At 39.5% G+C, this 23,588-nt stretch overlaps 1 protein-coding gene across 1 annotated transcript in view; it reads left to right on the plus strand.

The window, feature by feature from the left end:
• LOC133638977 (netrin receptor UNC5C-like) overlaps positions 1-23,588 on the plus strand; it is a 171,373-nt gene that overhangs the window by 6,920 nt on the left and 140,865 nt on the right. Inside the window, exons 2-3 of the mRNA XM_062032029.1 lie at positions 6,388-6,566; positions 13,317-13,420. Of these exons, the coding sequence (XP_061888013.1) occupies positions 6,388-6,566; positions 13,317-13,420 (283 nt within the window). The remainder of the gene's footprint in view (positions 1-6,387; positions 6,567-13,316; positions 13,421-23,588) is intronic.

Consider the following 23,588-nt stretch of genomic DNA (forward strand, 5'->3'; position numbering starts at 1 on the left):
AAAGTTACCTCCGCCGAACCCCGACAAAATCTTCAATGGCTGACATTCTTGTCGTGGCATAAATATTGTATTGTATTTACCTGGTGATCGCTTGTGCAGGTGTGCCTAATAAAGTGGCTTGCCCCTGCATGCATGCATCAGAGCAGCTCAGGGGTGTCGTGGCATTTGTCTGCAGTATGGGATTTATTTGTCCCAGGCCTGGTGCCCAGATGAGCACTAATCAGAGGGGTTAGCAAACGGGATTGTCTTAGCCGTGACGCTTAGAATCCGCCCCCACAGGACCCCCAGACCCAAAGCTTTAGAATCAGGGCCAGATGCACACACTGTGCAGTCATACCCTTCTTCTCCTGAACTGCTGCACACAAACGGGTGAAAGTGCACTATATTGCCAAAAGTATTTGGCCACCCATCCAAATGATGAGAATCAGGTGTCCTAATCACTTGGCCTGGCCACAGGTGTATAAAATCAAGCACTTAGTCATGGAGACTGTTTCTACAAACATTTGTGAAAGAATGGGCCGCTTTCAGTGATTTCCAGCGTGGAACTGTCACAGGATGCCACCCGTGCAACGAATCCAGTCGTGAAATGTCCCCCGCTCCTAAATATCCCAAAGTCAACTGTCGGCTTTGTTATAAGAAAATGGAAGAGTTTGGGAACAACAGCAACTCAGCCACAAAGTGTGTTGAAGAGGTTCATTTAGCCTACTAATGTGTATTTATAAATGGTTGATTTATATAGGCTAGTAAGGTAAAGTTTTGTACCTGACAAGTTTCGGCTATCTTGCTTCTGCAGCCTTCATCGGTTTGTGTTCCAGTTGTTCCAAACAACGGAATTCTTTGACACTACACTGTCCATGACTTATACGTACTATGTTGAAGAGGTTCATTTAATTCAAGAATTCCGTTGTTTGGAACTACTGGAACACAAACGGATGAAGGCTGCAGAAGCAAGATAGCCAAAACTTGTCAGGTACAAAACTTTACCTTACTAGCCTATATAAATCAACCATTTATAAATTTTTAAAAAATCAGTCACAAAGTGGTAGGAGTTTCACATTTGGTGGAGGAGGAATTATGGCGTGAGGTTGTTTTTCAGGAGTTGGGCTTGGCCCCTTAGTTCCAGTGAAAGGAACTTTGAATGCTCCAGGATACCAAAAACATTTTGGACAATTCCATGCTCCCAACCCTGTGGGAAAAGTTTGGACATCAACAATATAATTTGTCTAAGTGGTTGGACAAGACAGGTTTAAAAAACAATTTAAAAAATTGATTTTTATGAATCGATGGAATCGTTTCGAATAAGAATCGCAATAATTTGAAAATCAATATTTTGACACCCCTAATTTGTATACTGTACATCCAGCATACCACAAATCTCCCAATATGTAGTCCCATGACTGTGCGCGTGTGTTTCGCTCATCCTGCAAGATGTAAATCCACAGAACACAATCCTTTTTTTTACAACAATTATAGAAAATTGCATCAACGTTTGGTGTCAAAAGTGGGATCCAAAGATTGACCATCCGAACGTCTTTTTTACTTTGCTCCGCCTGTCATTCCACAAATGTCCCTATTTGGCAGTCACATGATAGTACGCCTGTGTTTCACCCATCTTGTAACATTAAATCCACAAAAGACAATACCTTCTACAATAGTTATATAAAACATGTGGTGTCAGAATTGGGATCCAAGGTTTGATCATTGTCATTACATTGCTCCACAAATGTCCCTATATGGCAGTCACGTGATAGTACGCCTGTGTTTCACCCATCTTGTAACATTAAATCCACAAAAGACAATACCTTCTACAATAGTTATATAAAACATGTGGTGTCAGAATTGGGATCCAAGGTTTGATCATTGTCATTACATTGCTCCACAAATGTCCCTATAAGGCAGTCACATGATAGTACGCCTGTGTTTCACCCATCTTGTAACAGTAAATCCACAAAAGACAATACCTTCTACAAGAGTTATATAAAACATGTGGTGTCAGAATTGGGATCCAAGGTTTGATCATCCGGATATTGTCATTACATTGCTCCACAAATGTCCCTATTTGGCAGTCATATGATAGTACACCTGTGTTTCACCCATCTTGTTACAGTAAATCCACAAAAGACAATACCTTCTGCAATAGTTATAGAAAACATTTGGTGTCAGAATTGGAATCCAAGGATTGAACATCCATACATCTTCATTACATTGCTCCACAAATGTCTCTATTTGGCAGTCACATGATAGTATGCATGTGTTTCGCCCATCTTGTAACATTAAATCCACGAAAGACTTTTCTACAATAGTTATAGAAAACATTTGATGTCAGAAATGGGATCCAAGGTTTGATCATCTTCATTACATTGCCCCACAAATGTCCCTATTTGGCAGTCACATGATAGTACGCCTGTGTTTCGCCCATCTTGAAACATTAAATCCACAAAAGACTTTTCTACAATAGTTATAAAAAATATTCGGCGTCAGAAATGGGATCCAAGGATTAAACATTTGGACATCTTTATTACAGTGCTCCACAAATGTCCCTATTTGGCAGTCACATGATAGTACGCATGTGTTTTGCCCATCTTGTAACATTAAATCCACAAAATACTTTTCTACAATAGTTACAGAAAATATTTGGTGTCAGAAATGGGATCCAAGGTTTGATCATCTTCATTACATTGCTCCACAAATGTCCTTATTTGGCAGTCACATGATAGTATGCCTGTGTTTCGCCCAGCTTGTAACATTAAATCCACAAAAGACAATACCTTCTACAATAGTTATATAAAACATTTGGTGTCAGAAATGGGATCCAAGGATTTAACATCTAGTCATCTTTATTACATTGCTCCACAAATGTCGCTATTTGGGAGTCACATGATAGAACGCCTGTGTTTTGCCCATCCTGAAACATTAAATCCACAAAATACTTTTGTACAATAGTTATAGAAAATATTTGATGTCAGAAATGGGATCCAAGGTTTGATCATCTTCATTACATTGCTCCACAAATGTCCCTATTTGGCAGTCACATAATAGTACACCTGTGTTTCGCCCATCTTGTAACATTAAATCCACAAAAGACAATACCTTCTACAATAGTTATATAAAACATTTGGTGTCAGAAATGGGATCCAAGGATTAACATCTAGTCATCTTTATTACATTGCTCCACAAATGTCCCTATTTGGGAGTCACATGATAGAACGCCTGTGTTTCGCCCATCCTGAAACATTAAATCCACAAAAGACTTTTGTACAATAGTTATAGAAAATATTTGATGTCAGAAATGGGATCCAAGGTTTGATCATCTTCATTACATTGCTCCACAAATGTCCCTATTTGGCAGTCACATGATAGTACACCTGTGTTTCGCCCATCTTGTAACAATAAATCCACAAAAGACAATACCTTCTACAATAGTTATAGCAAACATTTGGTGTCAGAAATGGGATCAAGGTTTGATCATTTGGACATCTTTATTACATTGCTCCACAAATGTCTCTATTTGGCAGTCACATTTTAGTATGCCTGTGTTTCGCCCATCCTGAAACATTAAATCCACAAAAGACTTTTGTACAATAGTTATAGAAAATATTTGATGTCAGAAATGGGATCCAAGGTTGATCATCTTCATTACATTGCTCCACATATGTCCCTATTTGGCAGTCACATGATAGTACACCTGGGTTTCGCCCATCTTGTAACAATAAATCCACAAAAGACAATACCTTCTACAATAGTTATAGATAACATTTGTTGTCAGAAATGGGATCCAAGGTTTGATCATCCGGACATCTTTATTACATTGCTCCACAAATGTCCCTATTTGGCAGTCACATGATAGTACGCCTGTGTTTCGCCCATTTTGTAACATTAAATCCACAAACGACTTTTCTGCAATAGTTATAGAAAACATTTGGTGTCAGAAATGGGCTCCAAGATTTGATCCTCCGGACATCTTCATTACATTGTTTCACAAATGTCCCTATTTGGCAGTCACATGATAGTACGCCTGTGTTTCGCCCATCTTGTAACATTAAATCCACAAACAACTTTTCTGCAATAGTTATAGGGAACATCTGGTGTCAGAAATGGGATCCAAGGTTTGATCATCTTCATTACATTGCTCCACAAATGTCCGTATTTGGCAGTCACATGATAGTACGCCTTTGTTTTGCCCATCTTGTAACATTAAATCCACAAAATACTTTTCTACAATAGTTATAGAAAACATTTGGTGTCAGAAATGGGACCCAAGGCTTAAACATCCGGACGTCTTTATTACATTGCCCCACAAATGTCCCTATTTGGCAGTCATGTGATAGTATGCCTGTGTTTCAACAATCTCGTAACATTAAATCCACAAAATACTTTTCTACAATAGTTATAGAAAATATTTGATGTCAGAAATGGGATTCAAGGTTTGATCATCTTCATTACATTACTCCACAAATGTCCCTATTTGGCAGTCACGTGATAGTACGCCTGTGTTTCACCCATCTTGTAACATTAAATCCACAAACGACTTTTGTACAATAGTAATAGAAAACATTTGGTGTCAGAAATGGGATCCAAGGATTGAACATCTTCATTACATTACTCCACAAATGTCCCTATTTGGCAGTCACATGATAGTACACCTGTTTTTCGCCCATCTTGTAACAATAAATCCACAAAAGACAATACCTTCTACAATAGTTATAGATAACATTTGTTGTCAGAAATGGGATCCAAGGTTTGATCATCCGGACATCTTCATTACATTGCTCCACAAATGTCCCTATTTGGCAGTCACATGATAGTACGCCTGTGTTTCGCCCTTCTTGTAACATTAAATCCACAAAAGACTTTTCTACAATAGTTATAGAAAACATTTGGTGTCAGAAATGGGCTCCAAGATTTGATCATCAGGACGTCTTTATTACATTGTTTCACAAATGTCCCTATCTGGCAGTCTAATTATAGTACGCCTGTGTTTCGCCCATCTTGTAACATTAAATCCACAAAAGATTTTTCTACAATAGTTATAGAAAACATTTGGTGTCAGAAATGGGCTCCAAGATTTGATCATCAGGACGTCTTTATTACATTGTTTCACAAATGTCCCTATCTGGCAGTCAAATTATAGTACGCCTTTGTTTCGCCCATCTTGTAACATTAAATCCACAAACAACTTTTCTGCAATAGTTATAGGGAACATCTGGTGTCAGAAATGGGATCCAAGGTTTGATCATCTTCATTACATTGCTCCACAAATGTCCGTATTTGGCAGTCACATGATAGTACGCCTTTGTTTTGCCCATCTTGTAACATTAAATCCACAAAATACTTTTCTACAATAGTTATAGAAAACATTTGGTGTCAGAAATGGGACCCAAGGCTTAAACATCCGGACGTCTTTATTACATTGCCCCACAAATGTCCCTATTTGGCAGTCATGTGATAGTATGCCTGTGTTTCGCCAATCTCGTAACATTAAATCCACAAAATACTTTTCTACAATAGTTATAGAAAATATTTGATGTCAGAAATGGGATTCAAGGTTTGATCATCTTCATTACATTACTCCACAAATGTCCCTATTTGGCAGTCACGTGATAGTACGCCTGTGTTTCACCCATCTTGTAACATTAAATCCACAAACGACTTTTGTACAATAGTTATAGAAAACATTTGGTGTCAGAAATGGGATCCAAGGATTGAACATCTTCATTACATTACTCCACAAATGTCCCTATTTGGCAGTCACATGATAGTACACCTGTTTTTCGCCCATCTTGTAACAATAAATCCACAAAAGACAATACCTTCTACAATAGTTATAGATAACATTTGTTGTCAGAAATGGGATCCAAGGTTTGATCATCCGGACATCTTCATTACATTGCTCCACAAATGTCCCTATTTGGCAGTCACATGATAGTACGCCTGTGTTTCGCCCTTCTTGTAACATTAAATCCACAAAAGACTTTTCTACAATAGTTATAGAAAATATTTGATGTCAGAAATGGGATCCAAGGTTTGATCATCTTCATTACATTACTCCACAAATGTCCCTATTTGGCAGTCACATGATAGTACATCTGTGTTTCACCCATCTTGTAACATTAAATCCACAAAATACTTTTCTACAATAGTTATAGAAAACATTAGTTGTCAGAAATGGGATCCAAGGATTAAACGTCTTCATTACATTGCTCCACAAATGTCCCTATTTGGCACGCCTGTCTTTCGTCCACCTTGTCACATTAAATCCACAAAAGACGACACATTCTACAATAGTTATAGAAAACATTTGGTGTCAGAAATGGGATCCAAGGATTGAACATCCATGCGTCTTTATTACATTGCTCCACAAATGTCATTTCCAGTGATGTGAAAAAGAGGAAGATTCCACAATGTTGCCTTCCTCTCGGCAGGCCTGGTGGTGCGAGAAGCCAGCATCGAGATCACTCGGCAGCAGGTGGAGGAACTCTTCGGCCCGGAGGACTTCTGGTGTCAGTGTGTGGCCTGGAGCTCGGCGGGGACCACCAAGAGCCGTAAAGCCCACGTCCGTATCGCCTGTGAGTACTCTTGTTCTGACTCTTTATCCTTCTATCCGAGCCCGAGGACGTGTGTGTCGCTCTCAAACGTGTCCCTTTGAACAGGAAGTGTGCCTGTCTCCTAGGGTACAGTACAGCCTAGACGCCAGCAGAGGAAGTGTGTACACAGAAAAGAGGCCAAAAGAGTGCGTGTTTACTCTGGCGGTCTCCATTCTAGTTCTCACAAAATGGTTTCCAAATGGATGAGACGCCTCCCCAAGTTTGTGCCAATTTGGGCTCCTCCGCCTTTGTTCTTTCCCAAACAGAAGCTGCCATTCAAAGAATGACGAAAGCCCAGAAGAGTTGACAGTTCTAGTTCTCGTTGCAGCGTGAAGGCGACGGCGTTGCAGCATAAAATGCGTGTTACATAACGCGACACACCACGTGGCACCTGAGGCACTTGGAACTGCATTCAGCTCTGCATGGTCCATGTGGCCCGGGTCTGAACACGTCGTTGTAGATCAGGGGTGTCAAACGCATTTTCATTGAGGGCCACATCGCAGTAATGGCTGCTTCCAGAGGGCCGCTTTTTTCAAATTAATTTACATTATGCATGCGGGTAATAACCTGTGATTAATCGTGATTAATCGAAATGCATATGCATTTGATTATTAGATTCTTTTATGTATAATTTGCTTTAAAATCATAAACAATACTTTGCATCAGTCCATCTTAGATGAGATCTGGCCCCGTTTCTGGGTGTTGTTGATAAATGGCTTATGCTCTGCATAGTAGAGTTTTAACTTGCACTTACAGATGTAGCGACAAACTGTAGTTACTGACAGTGGTTTTCTGAAGTGTTCCTGAGCCCATGTGGTGATATCCTTTACACACTGATGTCGCTTTTTGATGCAGTACCGCCTGAGCATACTTGCCAACCCTCCCGTTTTTAGCGGGAGAATCCCGGTATTCAGCGCCTCTCCCGACAACCTCCCGGCAGATATTTTCTCCCGACAAACTCCCGGTATTCAGCCGGAGCTGGAGGCCACGCCCCCTCCAGCTCAATGCCGACCTGAGACTGAGTGGGGACAGCCTGTTCTCACGTCCGCTTTCCCACAATATAAACAGCTTGCCTGCCCAATGACGTCATATCATCTAGGGCTTTTGGTGAGTAGAGTGCACAACTGCGCACACAACAAGGAGACGAAGCAGAAGAACGAGGAAATTACAGACATGGCGACGCCGTCGACGAGCAAGATGAAGAAATACGCTTGCAAGTTCCAAAACGAATGGAAACAAGAATTTCAGTTCATCCAGGACAGTTCGAAGGGGAAGGGGTATGTTGCCTGTACATTTTGTAGAACAGACTTCTCCATTGAACACGGTGGCCGAAATGATATACTCATCATGAACGGAGAAGTTAAACAGGACAATACTGCCATCTAATGGATAGCCACCGGAACACTGAAATTCAAGTATTTATTTTATTTATATGTAAATAAAATATATATATATATATATATATATATATATATATATAAATATATATATATATATATATATATATATATATATATATATATATATATATATATATATATATATAGCTAGAATTCACTGAAAGTCAAGTATTTCATATATATATATATACATATATATATATGAAATACTCGAGTTGGTGAATTCTAGCTGTAAATAACCACGCCCCCAACCACCCCTGTTCACCTGTGGGATGTTCCAAATAAGTGTTTGATGAGCAATCCTCAACTTTTCTCAGTCTTTTTTGCCACTTGTGCCAGCTTTTTTTAAATTAATACTTAATTTAATTAATATGTTAATAAAAACAAAGGTGACGAGCAGATATACAGATATATACAATTTTATTACATGTTATAACAATGACTAATAAAAAGATAATTAGAAGCGTGCTCACAGTTATTTTTAAAGCAAAAAATAAGACATGAACACCATTGGCTAGCTTACGTTATTTGTTTTATAATTGTCTATATTTTTTACAATTACTGAGTTTGTTATTGTAAAAAAAAAAAAAAAACCCAGCCCAAATAAAAAAAAGTAAGAAATCACCCTGTTTCCTCAATACGAACCACAAAAAATTTGCAGCCATGTTGTTGTTATGCTAGAATACACATTCAATGACAGATAATGTTAACTATCTAAATTGCTGTCAGTAGCTAAAAACACTCAAAGCTAATGCGCGTGCACGTGTTACGTACGTGTGTAGTTACGTCATTACGCACTAGAAGCCATAAGAGGGCGGGATATAGCGCTTAAAATCCATTGTAAAGTTAGCGCCCTCTAGACATGTGTGTAAACGTTGCAAACAGCCCCTTTAAGTTAAACAAATGATTTCCAAAATGTAATTACTGAAAACAGAATTTCAAAGATGCATTAAAAATGATTATAAATTAGACCTGTCAAGCAATTAAAATCTTTAATTGCAATTAATAGCATTTTGTCTGTAGCTAACTTGTAATTAATTGCAGATAGAAGTTTTTATCTTAAACAGATCATTTTTTAATACTATCAACATGGGACTGGGAAATATGTTTGCTCTTTGCAATTGTTTATTTAAGTTTTTTTTATGTAGCTCAACCCATTAAGGACACAAACACTCTTTTGCAGACAAACACAGGCTAAGACAATATTGCACATAATATCTGATATACATTGACAAATTGTTAAGTATGATTTGGTGACGCTGACGTTACCCTACTATTTAAAAACAAATTAAATAAAAACAGTACGTCCTGTTTTTGGAGGTGGTATTGTGCTGTGAAGAATAATGCAATCAAAAAAATATTAGAAAAATGGGTATAAATTCAAAACCCAAAACTTGTGAAGTTGGCACGTTGTGTAAATAAAAAACAAAATACAATGATTTGCAAATCCTTTTCAACTTATATTCAATTGAATAGACTGCAAAGAAAATATATTTAATGTTCAAACTGGAAAACACGTGTCAAAAAAGCTGGCACAGGTGGCAAAAAAGACTGAGAAAGTTGAGGAATGCTCATCAAACACTTATTTGGAACATCCCACAGGTGGACAGGCTAATTGGGAACAGGTGGGTGCCATGATTGGGTATAAAAGCAGCTCCCATGAAATGCTCAGTCATTCACAAACAAGGATGGGGCGAGGGTCACCACTTTGTCAACAAATGCCTGAGCAAATTGTTTAAGGCATACTTGCCAACCTTGAGACCTCCAATATCGGGAGGTGGGGGGTAGGGGGGGCTTGGTCGGGGGTGGGGGGGGTGTGTGGTTGGGGGCGCGGGGCGTGGTTGGGGGCGTAGTTATTTACAGCTAGAATTCACCAACTCGAGTATTTCATATATATTTCATATATATATATATATATAAATATATATATGAAATACTTGACTTTCAGTGAATTCTAGCTATATGTATATATATATATATATATTTATTTTATTATACATTATAAATAAAATAAATACTTGAATTTCAGTGTTCTGGTGGCTATCCACTAGATGGCAGCATTATCCCTGTTTAACTTCTCCGTTCATGATGAGTATATCATTTCGGCCACCGTGTTCAATGGAGAAGTCTGTTTTACAAAATTTACAGGCAACATACACCTTCCCCTTCGAACTGTCCTGGATGAACTTAAATTCTTGTTTCCATTCGTTTTGGAACTTGCAAGCGTATTTCTTCATCTGGCTCGTCGACGGCGTCGCCATGTCTGTAATTTCCTCGTTCTTCTGCTTCGTCTCCTTGTTGTGTGCGCAGCCGCAGTTGTGCACTCTACTCTCTAAACGCCCTAGATGTTATGACGTCATTGGGCAGGCAAGCTGTTTATATTGTGGGAAAGCGGACGTGAGAACAGGCTGTCCCCACTCAGGTCCGCATTGAGCTGGAGGGGGCGTGGCCTCCAGCTCCGGCTGAATACCGGGAGATTGTCGGGAGAAAATCTCTGCCGGGAGGTTGTCGGGAGAGGCGCTGAATACCGGGATTCTCCCGCTAAAAACGGGAGGGTTGGCAAGTATGGTTTAAGGACAACATTTCTCAACCAGCTATTGCAAGGAATTTAGGGATTTCACCATCTACGGTCCGTAATATCATCAAAAGGTTCAGAAAATCTGGAGAGATCACTGCACGTAAGCAGCAAGGCTGAAAACCAACATTGAATGCCCGTGACCTTGGATCCCTCAAGCGGTACTGCATCAGAAAGCGGCATAAAGGATATCACCACATGGGCTCAGGCACACTTCAGAAAACCACTGTCAGTAACTACAGTTTGTCGCTACATCTGTAAGTGCAAATTAAAACTGTACTTTGCAAAGCGAAAAGCCATTTATCAACAACACCCATTTATCAACAACACCCATCTCAGTTCGAACATTAAATATCTGGTCTTTGCAGTCTATTCAATTGAATATAAGTTGAAAAGGATTTACAAATTACACAATGTGCCAACTTCACTGGTTTTGTACAATACTTTGGAATAGTTTATAAAAAAATAATGTCAATTCAGTCCTATGTGCATTAAGAGCTGGAGTGTGACCAACATAAAGACATGTGGGCTCGCCCGACTCGATCATGGCTATCTCCTGCACCTGAGAGCAGACATGGGGCCGTGTCTATTTCCTGCCACACTTACTTACCCTCTCCGCATTTGAGTGGCTCATCCAGTGCCGTTATTCCAGCGCCTCTCGGTCTCCCACTGCGGCGTCTCCCGCTGCTCCACCGCCTGTAATCAGCCATGATGAGCGGCCTGCCAGCGCCGACCCATCTCTCACATCACAATGAAGCCCCCCACCTCCCCCTCCACATTAGACCCCGCTGAATGGATTAGCTCCTCAACTGGACGTGGATCTTTTCACAGCCAGACTCTACAGTGCGCCGTTGGTTTCATGGGGGGAAAAAATGGGCTTGTTTCGCTCTCCTCTGCCTTCGTATAGAGTGGAATCACATTGCGGGTCAGAGTTAGAGCGGCGTTTGTAGGAACCTTCGAAATGCCTTTTCAGCGTGTGTGCGAGAGAAGTGTTTTTCAACCTTTTCTGAGCCAAGGCACATTTTTTTTCATTGAAAAAATCCCGAGGCACACCACCAGCAGAAAACATACAAAAATGAAACTCAGCAGCGGATATTGACAGTAAAAAGTATTTCTCGCAATTGTTGGGTATGAATTCAAACCATAACCAAGCATGCATCACTATAGCTCTTGTCTCAAAGTAGGTGTAGTGTCACCACCTGTCACATCACACCCTGACTTATTTTGAGTTTTTTGCTGTTTTCCTGTGTGTAGTGTTTTAGTTGCTCCACACACTAAGTCTTTGCTGTCGTCCAGCATTCTGTTTTTGCTTGCTTTGCAACCAATTCAGTTTTAGTTTCATTTTGCATAGCCATCCCTAATCTTCAATGCCTTTTCTTAGCGGCACTCGCCTTTTGTTTATTTTTTGGTTTAAGCGTTAGACACCTTGTTACCTGCAAACCATCGTCGTCATTCCCGACATCTACAACACAATTAGCTACCTACTGATATGGAAGAGTATTACACGGTTACTCTGCCAAGCTCTAGACAGCACGACACTCAACAACGGCACATTTGCGGATTATGATTACTGTTTTGCAAAACCAAACAATATCTCATGGTACACTAGTGCGCCGCTAATGTGCTAGAGGACAAAGAAAAGTGGGTAAATAAAGGGTATTAAAGGGTAACTTCACTTTTTTGGGGGAATTTTGCCTATTGTTCACAAGCATTATGAATTAATAATTTTTTTAAAAATGCATTCTAACTCGTAAATGAGCCAATGGGAGGTCCTCTATTTCGCCCATTAAACCCCCCCCAAAAAAGCATCCAAAGAGTGCCAACAATAATTGTTAGGTTCAAACACTGATGACATCTATTAAACGAGACAAGAAGCAAGGAATTAAACAGAGACAGAATTAAATTTGGCTCAATTGTACAGTCTCCATCACGCTCTGGCGAAAGATTGTACGCCTCCTCTTTTATTTGGACTTTCCCTGATTACATGGCAACAGCTGTTTCTAAGGGACGGGGGTCGTAAACAGCCAACGCCTTAGGTTACAGAACAGTTTAAAGAAAAGGTCGTAAACAGTTCACAGAAAAGGTCGTAAAACAGATCAAAGAAGAGGTCCCTGGAGGAGAGTCTGGTCCTGCGTCCTCTTCGCTTTGCAGTTCTCGGGTCTAAACAATATATTTCTGTTGATTACAATACATGAAAGAAACAGAACACCTTCATGTTGCTTCCCATCCTACACAGTGGAGTTTTACAAGCCTTCTGCTTAGTAGGATTAAAGACAGCTTTTGTCCTATCGCTGGGAACTCATGGAAACACAAAGTTTTGTGATAACTTAGATACAATTATTTTAACAATAATCCATTTAGTGACTTGAATTTTTACCAAATATTAGTAATATTGTTATTACAATATATATATATATATATATATATATATATATATATATATATATATATATATATATATATATATATATATACACACAAATATGAAGATGAGGTAGACCTCCTCGACTTGGTAATTTGAGAAGTAACTCGCCTGCTGGAAAAGTGTGTGCACCCCTGATACACAATATATTTCTTAAATATATTAACAGTTTATTTAAGGCGGGAACCCTGTTATGCAAAACAAAAATGGCATTGGCTCCTTGGAGGTTGTACTATATTGTGTGTATAGTTTCTTCATCTGTTCAGTTTTTGCAATAATTGAAGGTAATGATGCACATCAACTGCAAATGTTAACGTGCTTTTCTCTCTTTGTAGACTTGAGGAAGACTTTTGACCAAGAGCCCCTCGGGAAGGAGGTATCCCTGGAACAGGAAGTGCTGCTCCAGTGCCGACCACCAGAAGGCATCCCAATGGCTGAGGTAAGATTCAACATAGTATTCACTAGGGTTGTACGGTATACCGGTATTAGTGTAGTACCGCAATACTAATGGGTTCTATTCGGTACTATACCGCCTCTAAAAAGTACCGGTCCCCATGCTTCCATACACACCGCAGCTCACCGGCGTCACAATGTAAACAAACGCCATTGGTGGATCTACACCTGACATCCACTGTAATGATACCAAGTACAGGAGCGTATCTAGTTGATACTACTATGATTACATCTATATTTTTTAGCATCACAACATTTTCTTTCGTTTTTTTAAAGTTTATATTATGTTTATAAATTAAGAAAATATGTCCCTGGACACATGAGGACTTTGAATATGACCAATGTATGATCCTGTAACTACTTACCCAAATTTGTGGTATCATCCAAAACTAATGTAAAGTATCAAAGAACAGAAAATTAAGTGATTATTACATTTTAACAGTGTAGATAGCACATGTTAAAAGAGAAAGTAAGCAGATATTAACAGTAAATGAAACTTGTTCAATTATTGTTCATTTCTGCTTACTTTCTCTTTTAACATTAATAATTCATTTTCTACCACTTGTCCGTAATAAGTTTGATAAAATAATAGAATGATAAATGACACAATATGTTACTGCATATGTCAGCAGACTAATTAGGAGCCTTTGTTGGTTTACTTACTACTAAAAGACAAGTTGTCTAGTATGTTCACTATTTTATTTAAGGACAAACTTGCAATAAGAAACATATGTTTAATGTACCCTAAGATTTTTTTGTTAAAATAAAGCCAATAATGCCATTTTTTGTGGTGCCCTTTATTTAGAAAAAAATATCAAAAAGTACCGAAAAGTATCGAAATATTTATACCAATATTTTGGTACCGGTACCAAAATATTGGTATCGGGACAACACTGGTATCCACATAGATTACTTTTAAGACGTATTCGCAGAGCGGGGTGTGTAGGGACCGGCCTCAAAGCGCAGCTGGCAGGTGATGGGATTACCCAGCTGGGGCTGATCATCCAATCCCCTGCCATACTTATTAGCAGCAGCCGGGCCGAGACACAGCAGTTGGAGTTGGAGTTTGAGCCAGACGCCGAAAGACTGAAAAGTTGCTGGAAAGAGTGCTGACCACAATAATAACATTGTTACACCAGGCTACCGGGCTCACGAGAAGATCTTTGGGGTCAGGAAAACCCACAAGAGGGCAACCTCCACAGTATTACTCCCTGCTGTCCAATCCAGACCGCGGGCGAGGACAATTTTCCGCCGCCGCTTTGGTTAACACCGGTAGAAATGTGAGACTTGACTGTAGAGGGCAAGAGGAGATATAATTAAACCATTTGTTTGCCTTCCTTCCAGTCTACAGTAGACTCTTAAAGGCCTACTGAAATGAGATGTTCTTATTTAAACAAGGATAGCAGGTCCATTCTATGTGTCATACTTGATCATTTCGCGATATTGCCATATTTTTGCTGAAAGGATTTAGTAGAGAACATCGACGATAAAGTTCGCAACTTTTGGTCGCTGATAAAAAAGCTTTGCCTGTACCGAAAGTATTGTGGAGCTCCTCACATCTGCACATTGTTTACAATCATGGCCACCAGCAGCGAGAGCGATTCGGACCGAGAAAGCGACGATTTCCCCATTAATTTGAGCGAGGATGAAAGATTTGTGGATGAGGAAAGTGAGAGTGAAGGACTAGAGGGCAGTGGAAGCGATTCAGATAGGGAAGATGCTGTGAGAGGCGGGTGGGACCTGATATTCAGCTGGGTTTTTATAAAACAGTAAATAAACACAAGACATATATATACTCTATTAGCCACAACACAACCAGGCTTATATTTAATATGCCACAAATTAATCCCACATAACAAAAACACCTCCCCCCGCCCGTCCATATAACCCGCCAATACAAATCAAACACCCGCACAACACACTCAATCCCACAGCCCAAAGTACCGTTCACCTCCGCAAAGTTCATACAGCACATATATTTCCCCCAAAGTTACGTACGTGACATGCACATAGCGGCACGCACGTACGGGCAAGCGATCAAACGTTTGGAAGCCGCAGCTGCGTACTCACGGTAGCGCGTACCCAACTCAAAGTCCTCCTGGTAAGAGTCTATGTTGTCCCAGTTCTCCACAGGCCAATGGTAAAGCTTGACTGTCATCGTTCGGGAATGTAAACAATGAAACACCGGCTACGACGTAGCCGCTACGTGTTTGTGTTGCTGCAGCCGGCCGCTAATACACCGCTTCCCACCTACAGCTTTCTTCTTTGCTATCTCCATTGTTCATTAAACAAATTGCAAAACATTCACCAACACAGATGTCCAGAATACTGTGGAATTTTGCAATGAAAACAGACGACTTAAAGGCCTACTGAAATGAATTTTTTTTAATTTAAACGGGGATAGCAGATCTATTCTATGTGTCATACTTGATCATTTCGCGATATTGCCATATTTTTGCTGAAAGGATTTAGTATAGAACAACGACGATAAAGATTGCAACTTTTGGTATCTGATAAAAAAAAAGGCTTGCCCCTACTGGAAGTAGCGTGACGTAGTCAGTTGAACATATACGCAAAGTTCCCTATTGTTTACAATGATGGCCGCATGAAGTGAGAGAGATTCGGACCGAGAAAGCGACAATTTCCCCATTAATTTGAGCGAGGATGAAAGATTTGTGGATGAGTAAAGTGCAAGTGAAGGACTAGTGGGGAGTTGAAGCTATTCAGATAGGGAAGATGCTGTGAGAGCCGGGGGTGACCTGATATTCAGCTGGGAATGACTACAACAGTAAATAAACACAAGACATATATATACTCTATTAGCCACAACACAACCAGGCTTATATTTAATATGCCACAAATTAATCCTGCATAAAAACACCTGCGTGTTTGTTACGCTAGCTCCTAGCTCCTCTGCTAGCTCCTAGCTCCATAGAACACGCCAATACAATTCAAACACCTGATCAACACACACAATCACTCAGCCCAAAAGACCGTTCACCTAACCCAAGGTTCATAAAGCTTATATATTTTCAAAAAGTTACGTACGTGACGCGCACATACGGTCAAGCTGTCAAATGTTTAGCAGCCAAGGCTGCATACTCACGGTACCTGATATTCAGCTGGGAATGACTACAACAGTAAATAAACACAAGACATATATATACTCTATTAGCCACAACACAACCAGGCTTGTATTTAATATGCCACAAATTAATCCTGCATAAAAACACCTGCGTGTTTGTTATGCTAGCTCCTAGCTCCTATGCTAGCTCCTAGCTCCATAGAACACGCCAATACAATTCAAACACCTGATCAACACACACAATCACTCAGCCCAAAAGACCGTTCACCTAACCCAAGGTTCATAAAGCTTATATATTTTAAAAAAGTTACGTACATACGCAAAAAAAAGTTGCGCACATACGGTCAAGCGATCAAATGTTTAGAAGCCAAAGCTGCATACTCACAGTAGCACGTCTGCGTCTTTGTCATCCAAATCAAAGTAATCCTGGTAAGAGTCTGTGTTGTCCCAGTTCTCTACAGGCGTCTGTGTATCGAAGTCAAAAGTCCTCCTGGTTAGAGTCTCTGTTATCCGAGTTCTTCCATCTTGACTGCATCTTCCGGGAATGTAAACAAAGAAGCGCCGGCTGTCTACTGTTGTTGCTGACTACGTTCGAAAAATACGTCCATTTCGCACCGACAACTTTCTTCTTTGCTTGCTCAGCTTCCTTCTCCATAATGCAATGAACATGATTGCAACAGATTCACGAACACAGATGTCCAGAATACTGTGGAATTATGAAATGAAAACCGAGCTTTTTCGTATTGGCTTCAATGTGGAAGCCATACCCGTGTTCCCCGGTCTACGTCACGCGCATACGTCATCCTCAGAGGCGTTTCGAACCGGAAGTTTAGCGGCAAATTTAAAATGTCACTTTATAAGTTAACCCGGCCGTATTGGCATGTGTTATAATGTTAAGATTTCATCATTGATATATAAACTATCAGACTGCGTGGTCGGTAGTAGTGGCTTTCAGTAGGCCTTTAATAGCTGGCCGCAATGGTGTCCCAAAATCTGTGACGTCACGCGCAAACGTCATCATACCGAGACGTTTTCAGCAGGATATTTCGCGGGAAATTTAAAATTGCACTTTACTAATCTAACCCGTATTGGCATGTGTTGCAATGTTAAGATTTATAAACTATCAGACTGCGTGGTCGGTAGTAGTGGCTTTCAGTAGGCCTTTAAAGCTGCTTTTGAAAAGGCTCACTTGCAGCAACATAAATAGAGGATGAAAGCCTAGATTGATGTGTGTGTGGGGGGGGTGGAGGGGGGGAGGTACTGTAGCGTGTTTGTTGTGGTTGGAATGAACCCTGTCAAGACTTGTGATTGACCTGGAAACGGCGAGTTAACCGAGTGGAACTGCACAACATTTATCCGCACTCAAAGTGCTGACAGGCTAAATGGTCCCAAAGTTTTCAGGCGCTGCTCAACAGACCTGTCCTTAAACAATCCTGGGCTGGAGTTGCTGGCGCAGCCAGAAAAGGGTCTCTTCCCAGGGACTTTCGGGGAGCTCTTTTGGATTTGCCGGGTGCGGCGATTAGGGACACAGCTGGGTTCCGCATTGACACAAATGGCTGACCGTGATTGGCCGAGCGAAGGAGGCGCGGTGCTTGAAAAAAAGTAATTGTTATATTTGGGGAAAACATGTCTTCATTCTGTTAAAACGGGCCAAAATTGCCATCTCTTTTTTTCCAATTTTAAGAATGTTTTCCTCATAAATACAACCCTAAGTCAAAATTTCCAAGTTCCTTGTCGGAAGTTTCAACTGAAACTGGCTGTTTCAATAAGGAGGCACTTGAAGAAAAATGGGCTGCATGGTGGAGTGGCCAAAAAGTTCAATTTTGGTCTCATCACTCCAAATTACTTTGTTCCAGAAGTTTTGAAGCTTGTCTCTGTGCTGTTTGGCGTAATGTAAGCGGGATACTTCATGACATTTGCGCAGAAATGTCTTTCTTCTGGCGACTCGACCATGCAGCCCATTTTTCTTCAAGTGCCTCCTTATTGTGCATCTTGAAACAGCCACACCACCATTTTTCAGAGAGTCCTGTATATCAGCTGAAGTTATTTGTGGATTTTTCTTTGCATCTCGAACAATTTTCCTGGAAGTTGTGGCTGAAATCTTTGCTGGTCTACCTTAATCCCTCATTTTCCGCTTCTTAATCAGCGTTTGAACACTGCTGATTGGCATTCTCAATTCCTTGGATATCTTTTTATACCCCTTTCCAGAAGTTTTGAGGCTTGTCTCTGTGCTGTTTGGCGTAATGTAAGCGGGATACTTTGTGACATTTGCGTAGAAATGGCTTTCTTCTGGCGACTCGACCATGCAGCCCATTTTTCTTCAAGTGCCTCCTTATTGTGCATCTTGAAACAGCCACACCACCATTTTTCAGAGAGTCCTGTATTTCAGCTGAAGTTATTTGTGGATTTTTCTTTGCATCTCGAACAATTTTCCTGGCAGTTGTGGCCGAAATCTTTGCTGGTCTACCTGAATCCCTCATTTTCCACTTCTTAATCAGCGTTTGAACACTGCTGATTGGCATTCTCAATTCCTTGGATATCTTTTTATACCCCTTTCCAGAAGTTTTGAGGCTTGTCTCTGTGCTGTTTGGCGTAATGTAAGCGGGATGCTTTGTGACATTTGCGCAGAAATGTCTTTCTTCTGGCGACTCGACCATGCAGCCCATTTTTCTTCAAGTGCCTCCTTATCTTGAAACAGCCACACCACAATTTTTCAGAGAGTCCTGTATTTCAGCTGAAGTTATTTGTGGATTTTTCTTTGCATCTCGAACAATTTTCCTGGCTGTTGTGGCTGAAATCTTTGCTGGTCTACCTGAATCCCTCATTTTCCACTTCTTAATCAGTGTTTGAACACTGCTGATTGGCATTCTCAATTCCTTGGATATCTTTTTATACCCTTTTCCAGAAGTTTTGAGGCTTGTCTCTGTGCTGTTTGGCGTAATGTAAGCGGGATACTTTGTGACATTTGCGCAGAAATTTCTTTCTTCTGGAGACTCGACCATGCAGCCCATTTTTCTTCAAGTGCCTCCTTATTGTGCACCTTGAAACATCCACACCACCATTTTTCAGAGAGTCCTGTATTTCAGCTGAAGTTATTTGTGGATTTTTCTTTGCATCTCGAACAATTTTCCTGGCAGTTGTGGTCGAAATCTTTGCTGGTCTACCTGAATCCCTCATTTTCCACTTCTTAATCAGCGTTTGAACACTGCTGATTGGCATTCTCAATTCCTTGGATATCTTTGTATACCCCTTTCCTGTTTTATGCAGTTCAATTACCTTTTCTTGCAGATCCTTTGGCAATTATTTTGCCTTCCCCATGACTCAGAATCCAGAAACATCTGTGCAGCACTGGATGAAAGATGCAATGGTCTTTCAGAAGCCCAGAAACTCACTGACCTTTTATACACACACATTAATTACAAGCAAACATGTCACAGGTGAGCATTGGAACCTTGATTAGCCATTCAAACCTGTTTGTGTCAACTTTTGTGCATGTTATCAGGTCAAAGTCACTGGGGTATGTCAACTTTTGATCAGGGTCATTTGGGTACTTTCTTTTGTCATTTTGATTTAATAAGAGTAAACACAGTTGTTTGCCAATAAATAGCTTCACACAACCATTAAGCATGAGTGGAAGAAAGGTTTTCATATTCTCTGAAGAATGGCCAAGAAATCATAAATTCTCCCAGGGTATGTAAACTTATGAGCACGACTGTAAGTAAGAACTTTACACTACTTTATATTAGAAATGGCAACAGCGGAGGATGAATGTACCGTAAAAAGAAGATAGAGGAAAAGAAGAAGCTTATCGACTACGGTGTCGGCACGGACTACAAAGGCGGACGCGCACACATTTTTAGGACTTATGCAGATCTCAAATACAGATCAGCAGGTACCAGAAGGCAAGAAAAGTTGCTTTTGCATAATATTGCGAAACAAAACGCCAGATAATATGTCTTACCTTATACACACACTATAATTAATAGAATAGAATAGAATGGACTTTATGGTCATTATATTTGCATATAACGAGATTAAGGACTCCAATTTAAGGTGCGGTAGTGGAAACCAATATGGAATAAAAATAAATCACATAAGTAATAAAGATAAAAAATAATTTAAATAAACAGACTATTTGTACTATCCAATAACAACAATAAGCAATCCTGTACAATATACAAAACAATATACAAAAAATTGTACAACATACAGAACAAAACAAGAATACCGGAGTTATAAAGTTATAATACTCCTATGTTGAAGCACAGTACAATACATCAAGCGGTGCGGCTTCATACCAAAATTATTCATAATTAAAATAATTAAATAATTAAAAATCACAATTAAACTTGCATGCTACTTACACATACAAAGTATCCAGTAACAAATGTGTCCGCATCATTTAAATTTCTGCGTCATGATCTTAATTTAATGAATTATTATGACCACTAAAGGTCGTCAAAACACAAATATCACTCCACTTCAAAAGATTAGTGTTTTTTTGTAATTTTCACTCACATGATCATCACTACAAAATAATAAAAGTATGCACTATTAGTTGTACTCACGTCGTATTGGATTAATATCAATTCCGGCCAATAATCAAGGCTCTATTATCGGTATCGTATCGGAAGTGAAAAAGCTGTATCTATACACCCCTTTGTTAATAAATGACCCTATGGCAGGCCTGGGCAATTATTTGGACACAGGGCGCCAAATTTAGAGGGAAAAAAATGTGTCTGGGGGTTGGTATATCTATTTTTAGGAGCACTAATTCAAAACCTCACAATGTCTGATTGAATGCTAAAAACGTTATGACAGACCGCCTTAAAAAACAGAATGGAATTTTTAAATGTTCTACTGAATGAGACACCCAGAATGTACATGAAAATAAAGAATGTGGGATTTACAATATTAACTATGAAGGATAAAACACTGAATATTGACAACATATGAACGTCACACCCCCTCTCCATCCACATATTTTACTATCAAGCGAAACGCCACGCCGTCCCCTCTCTTTAATGATCGCCTCTTTGTGGTAATGTGTGTGTCCAAGCAATGCCCAGTAGAATACATTGTGGTGGTCTGCAAGTCCATGCATTTCTTGGTCTGACGATGCATGTACAGAAACCTGCTCTCATATTCTTTAATTACCCCGCCTTACCTCATGGTTAAAGAAAGACAAACGTTCCATTGCATCATGTATTTTTTTCTTGCTTTTCTCCTCCGTCTCTGAGCTCAAACACAGCTGGGGAAAAGTGAAAACTGCATCAGGCATTTTCTTACTCCGCCAGAGATGGGGGGTGGGGGGGTGAAAAAAAAAACAGATGTGCGACATCTTGGGTTTCATCTGGATCAGGAGAAATATGTTGCAGTCGCTGCGATGGAAAGATCTGTCATATTTCACCCGAAGGAGAAGATGAGATGTGGAGAGCCGGTGTGGTTGCTCGACTGCGGCTTCAAACCCAAACACTCGTAACAATTTTGTTATTAAATCACGCTGACTGCATGCGATAGACTTGGTCCGACTCGGTTTCTGTGGTGTTGCAGCTTTGTAGCTCGGTCGGAAAGACAAATCGCGCTGACTAACCGGTGATAATTTAGTGGGGGGGGGTTTGTGCAAAAAGTACTGTACTGTAATTACACCTCAGGGGATTGACGTGGAAACGACACACACTACCGTTCAAAAGTTTGGGGTCACCCAAACAATTTTGTGGAATAGCCTTCATTTCTAAGAACAAGAATAGACTGTCGAGTTTCAGATGAAAGTTCTCTTTTTTTTGGCCATTTTGAGCGTTTAATTGACCCCACAAATGTGATGCTCCAGAAACTCAATCTGCTCAAAGGAAGGTCAGTTTTGTAGCTTCTGTAACGAGCTAAACTGTTTTCAGATGTGTGAACATGATTATTTCTAATCATCAATTAGCCTTCTGAGCCAATGAGCAAACACATTGTACCATTAGAACACTGGAGTGATAGTTGCTGGAAATGGGCCTCTATACACCTTTGTAGATATTGCACCAAAAACCAGACATTTGCAGCTAGAATAGTCATTTACCACATTAGCAATGTATAGAGCAGGGGTCACCAACGCGGTGCCCGCGGGCACCAGGTAGCCCGTAAGGACCAGATGAGTAGCCCGCTGGCCTGTTCTAAAAATAGCTCAAATAGCAGCACTTACCAGTGAGCTGCCACTATTTTTTAATTTGTATTTATTTACTAGCAAGCTGGTCTCGCTTTGCCCGACATTTTTAATTCTAAGAGAGACAAAACTCAAATAGAATTTGAAAATCCACGGAAATATTTTAAAGACTTGGTCTTCACTTGTTTAAATAAATTCATTAATTTTTTCAGAAAGACAATTTTAGAGAAAAATTACAACCTTAAAAATGATTTTATGATTTTTAAACACATATACCTTTTTACCTTTTAAATTCCTTCCTCTTCTTTCCTGACAATTTAAATCAATGTTCAAGTAAATTATTTTTTTTGTTGTAAAGAATATTAAATACATTTTAATTTAATTCTTCATTTTAGCTTCTGTTTTTTCGACGAAGAATATTTGTGAAATATTTCTTCAAACTTATTATGATTAAAATTCAAAAAAAAAAATTCTGGCAAATCTAGAAAATCTGTAGAATCAAATTTAAATCTTATTTCAAAGTCTTTTGAATTTCTTTTAAAATTTTTGTTGTGGAAAATCTAGAAGAAATAATGATTTGTCTTTGTTAGAAATATAGCTTTGTCCAATTTGTTATATATTCTAACAAAGTGTAGATTGGATTTTAACCATTAAAATATGTCATCAAAATTCTAAAATTAATCTTAATCAGGAAAAATTACTAATGATGTGCCATAAATTATTTTTTTTATTTTTTCAAAAAGATTCGAATTAGCTAGTTTTTCTCTTCTTTTCTTCGGTTGAATTTTGAATTTTAAAGAGTCGAAATTGAAGATAAACTATGTTTCAAAATTTAATTGTCATTATTTTCGTGTTTTCTCCTCTTTTAAACCGTTCAATTAAGCGTAAATATCATTAATTATTAATAGTAACATAAAGTTAAAG

The sequence above is a fragment of the Entelurus aequoreus genome, linkage group LG21 (assembly GCF_033978785.1).
Source record: "Entelurus aequoreus isolate RoL-2023_Sb linkage group LG21, RoL_Eaeq_v1.1, whole genome shotgun sequence".
Lineage (NCBI taxonomy): Eukaryota > Metazoa > Chordata > Actinopteri > Syngnathiformes > Syngnathidae > Entelurus > Entelurus aequoreus.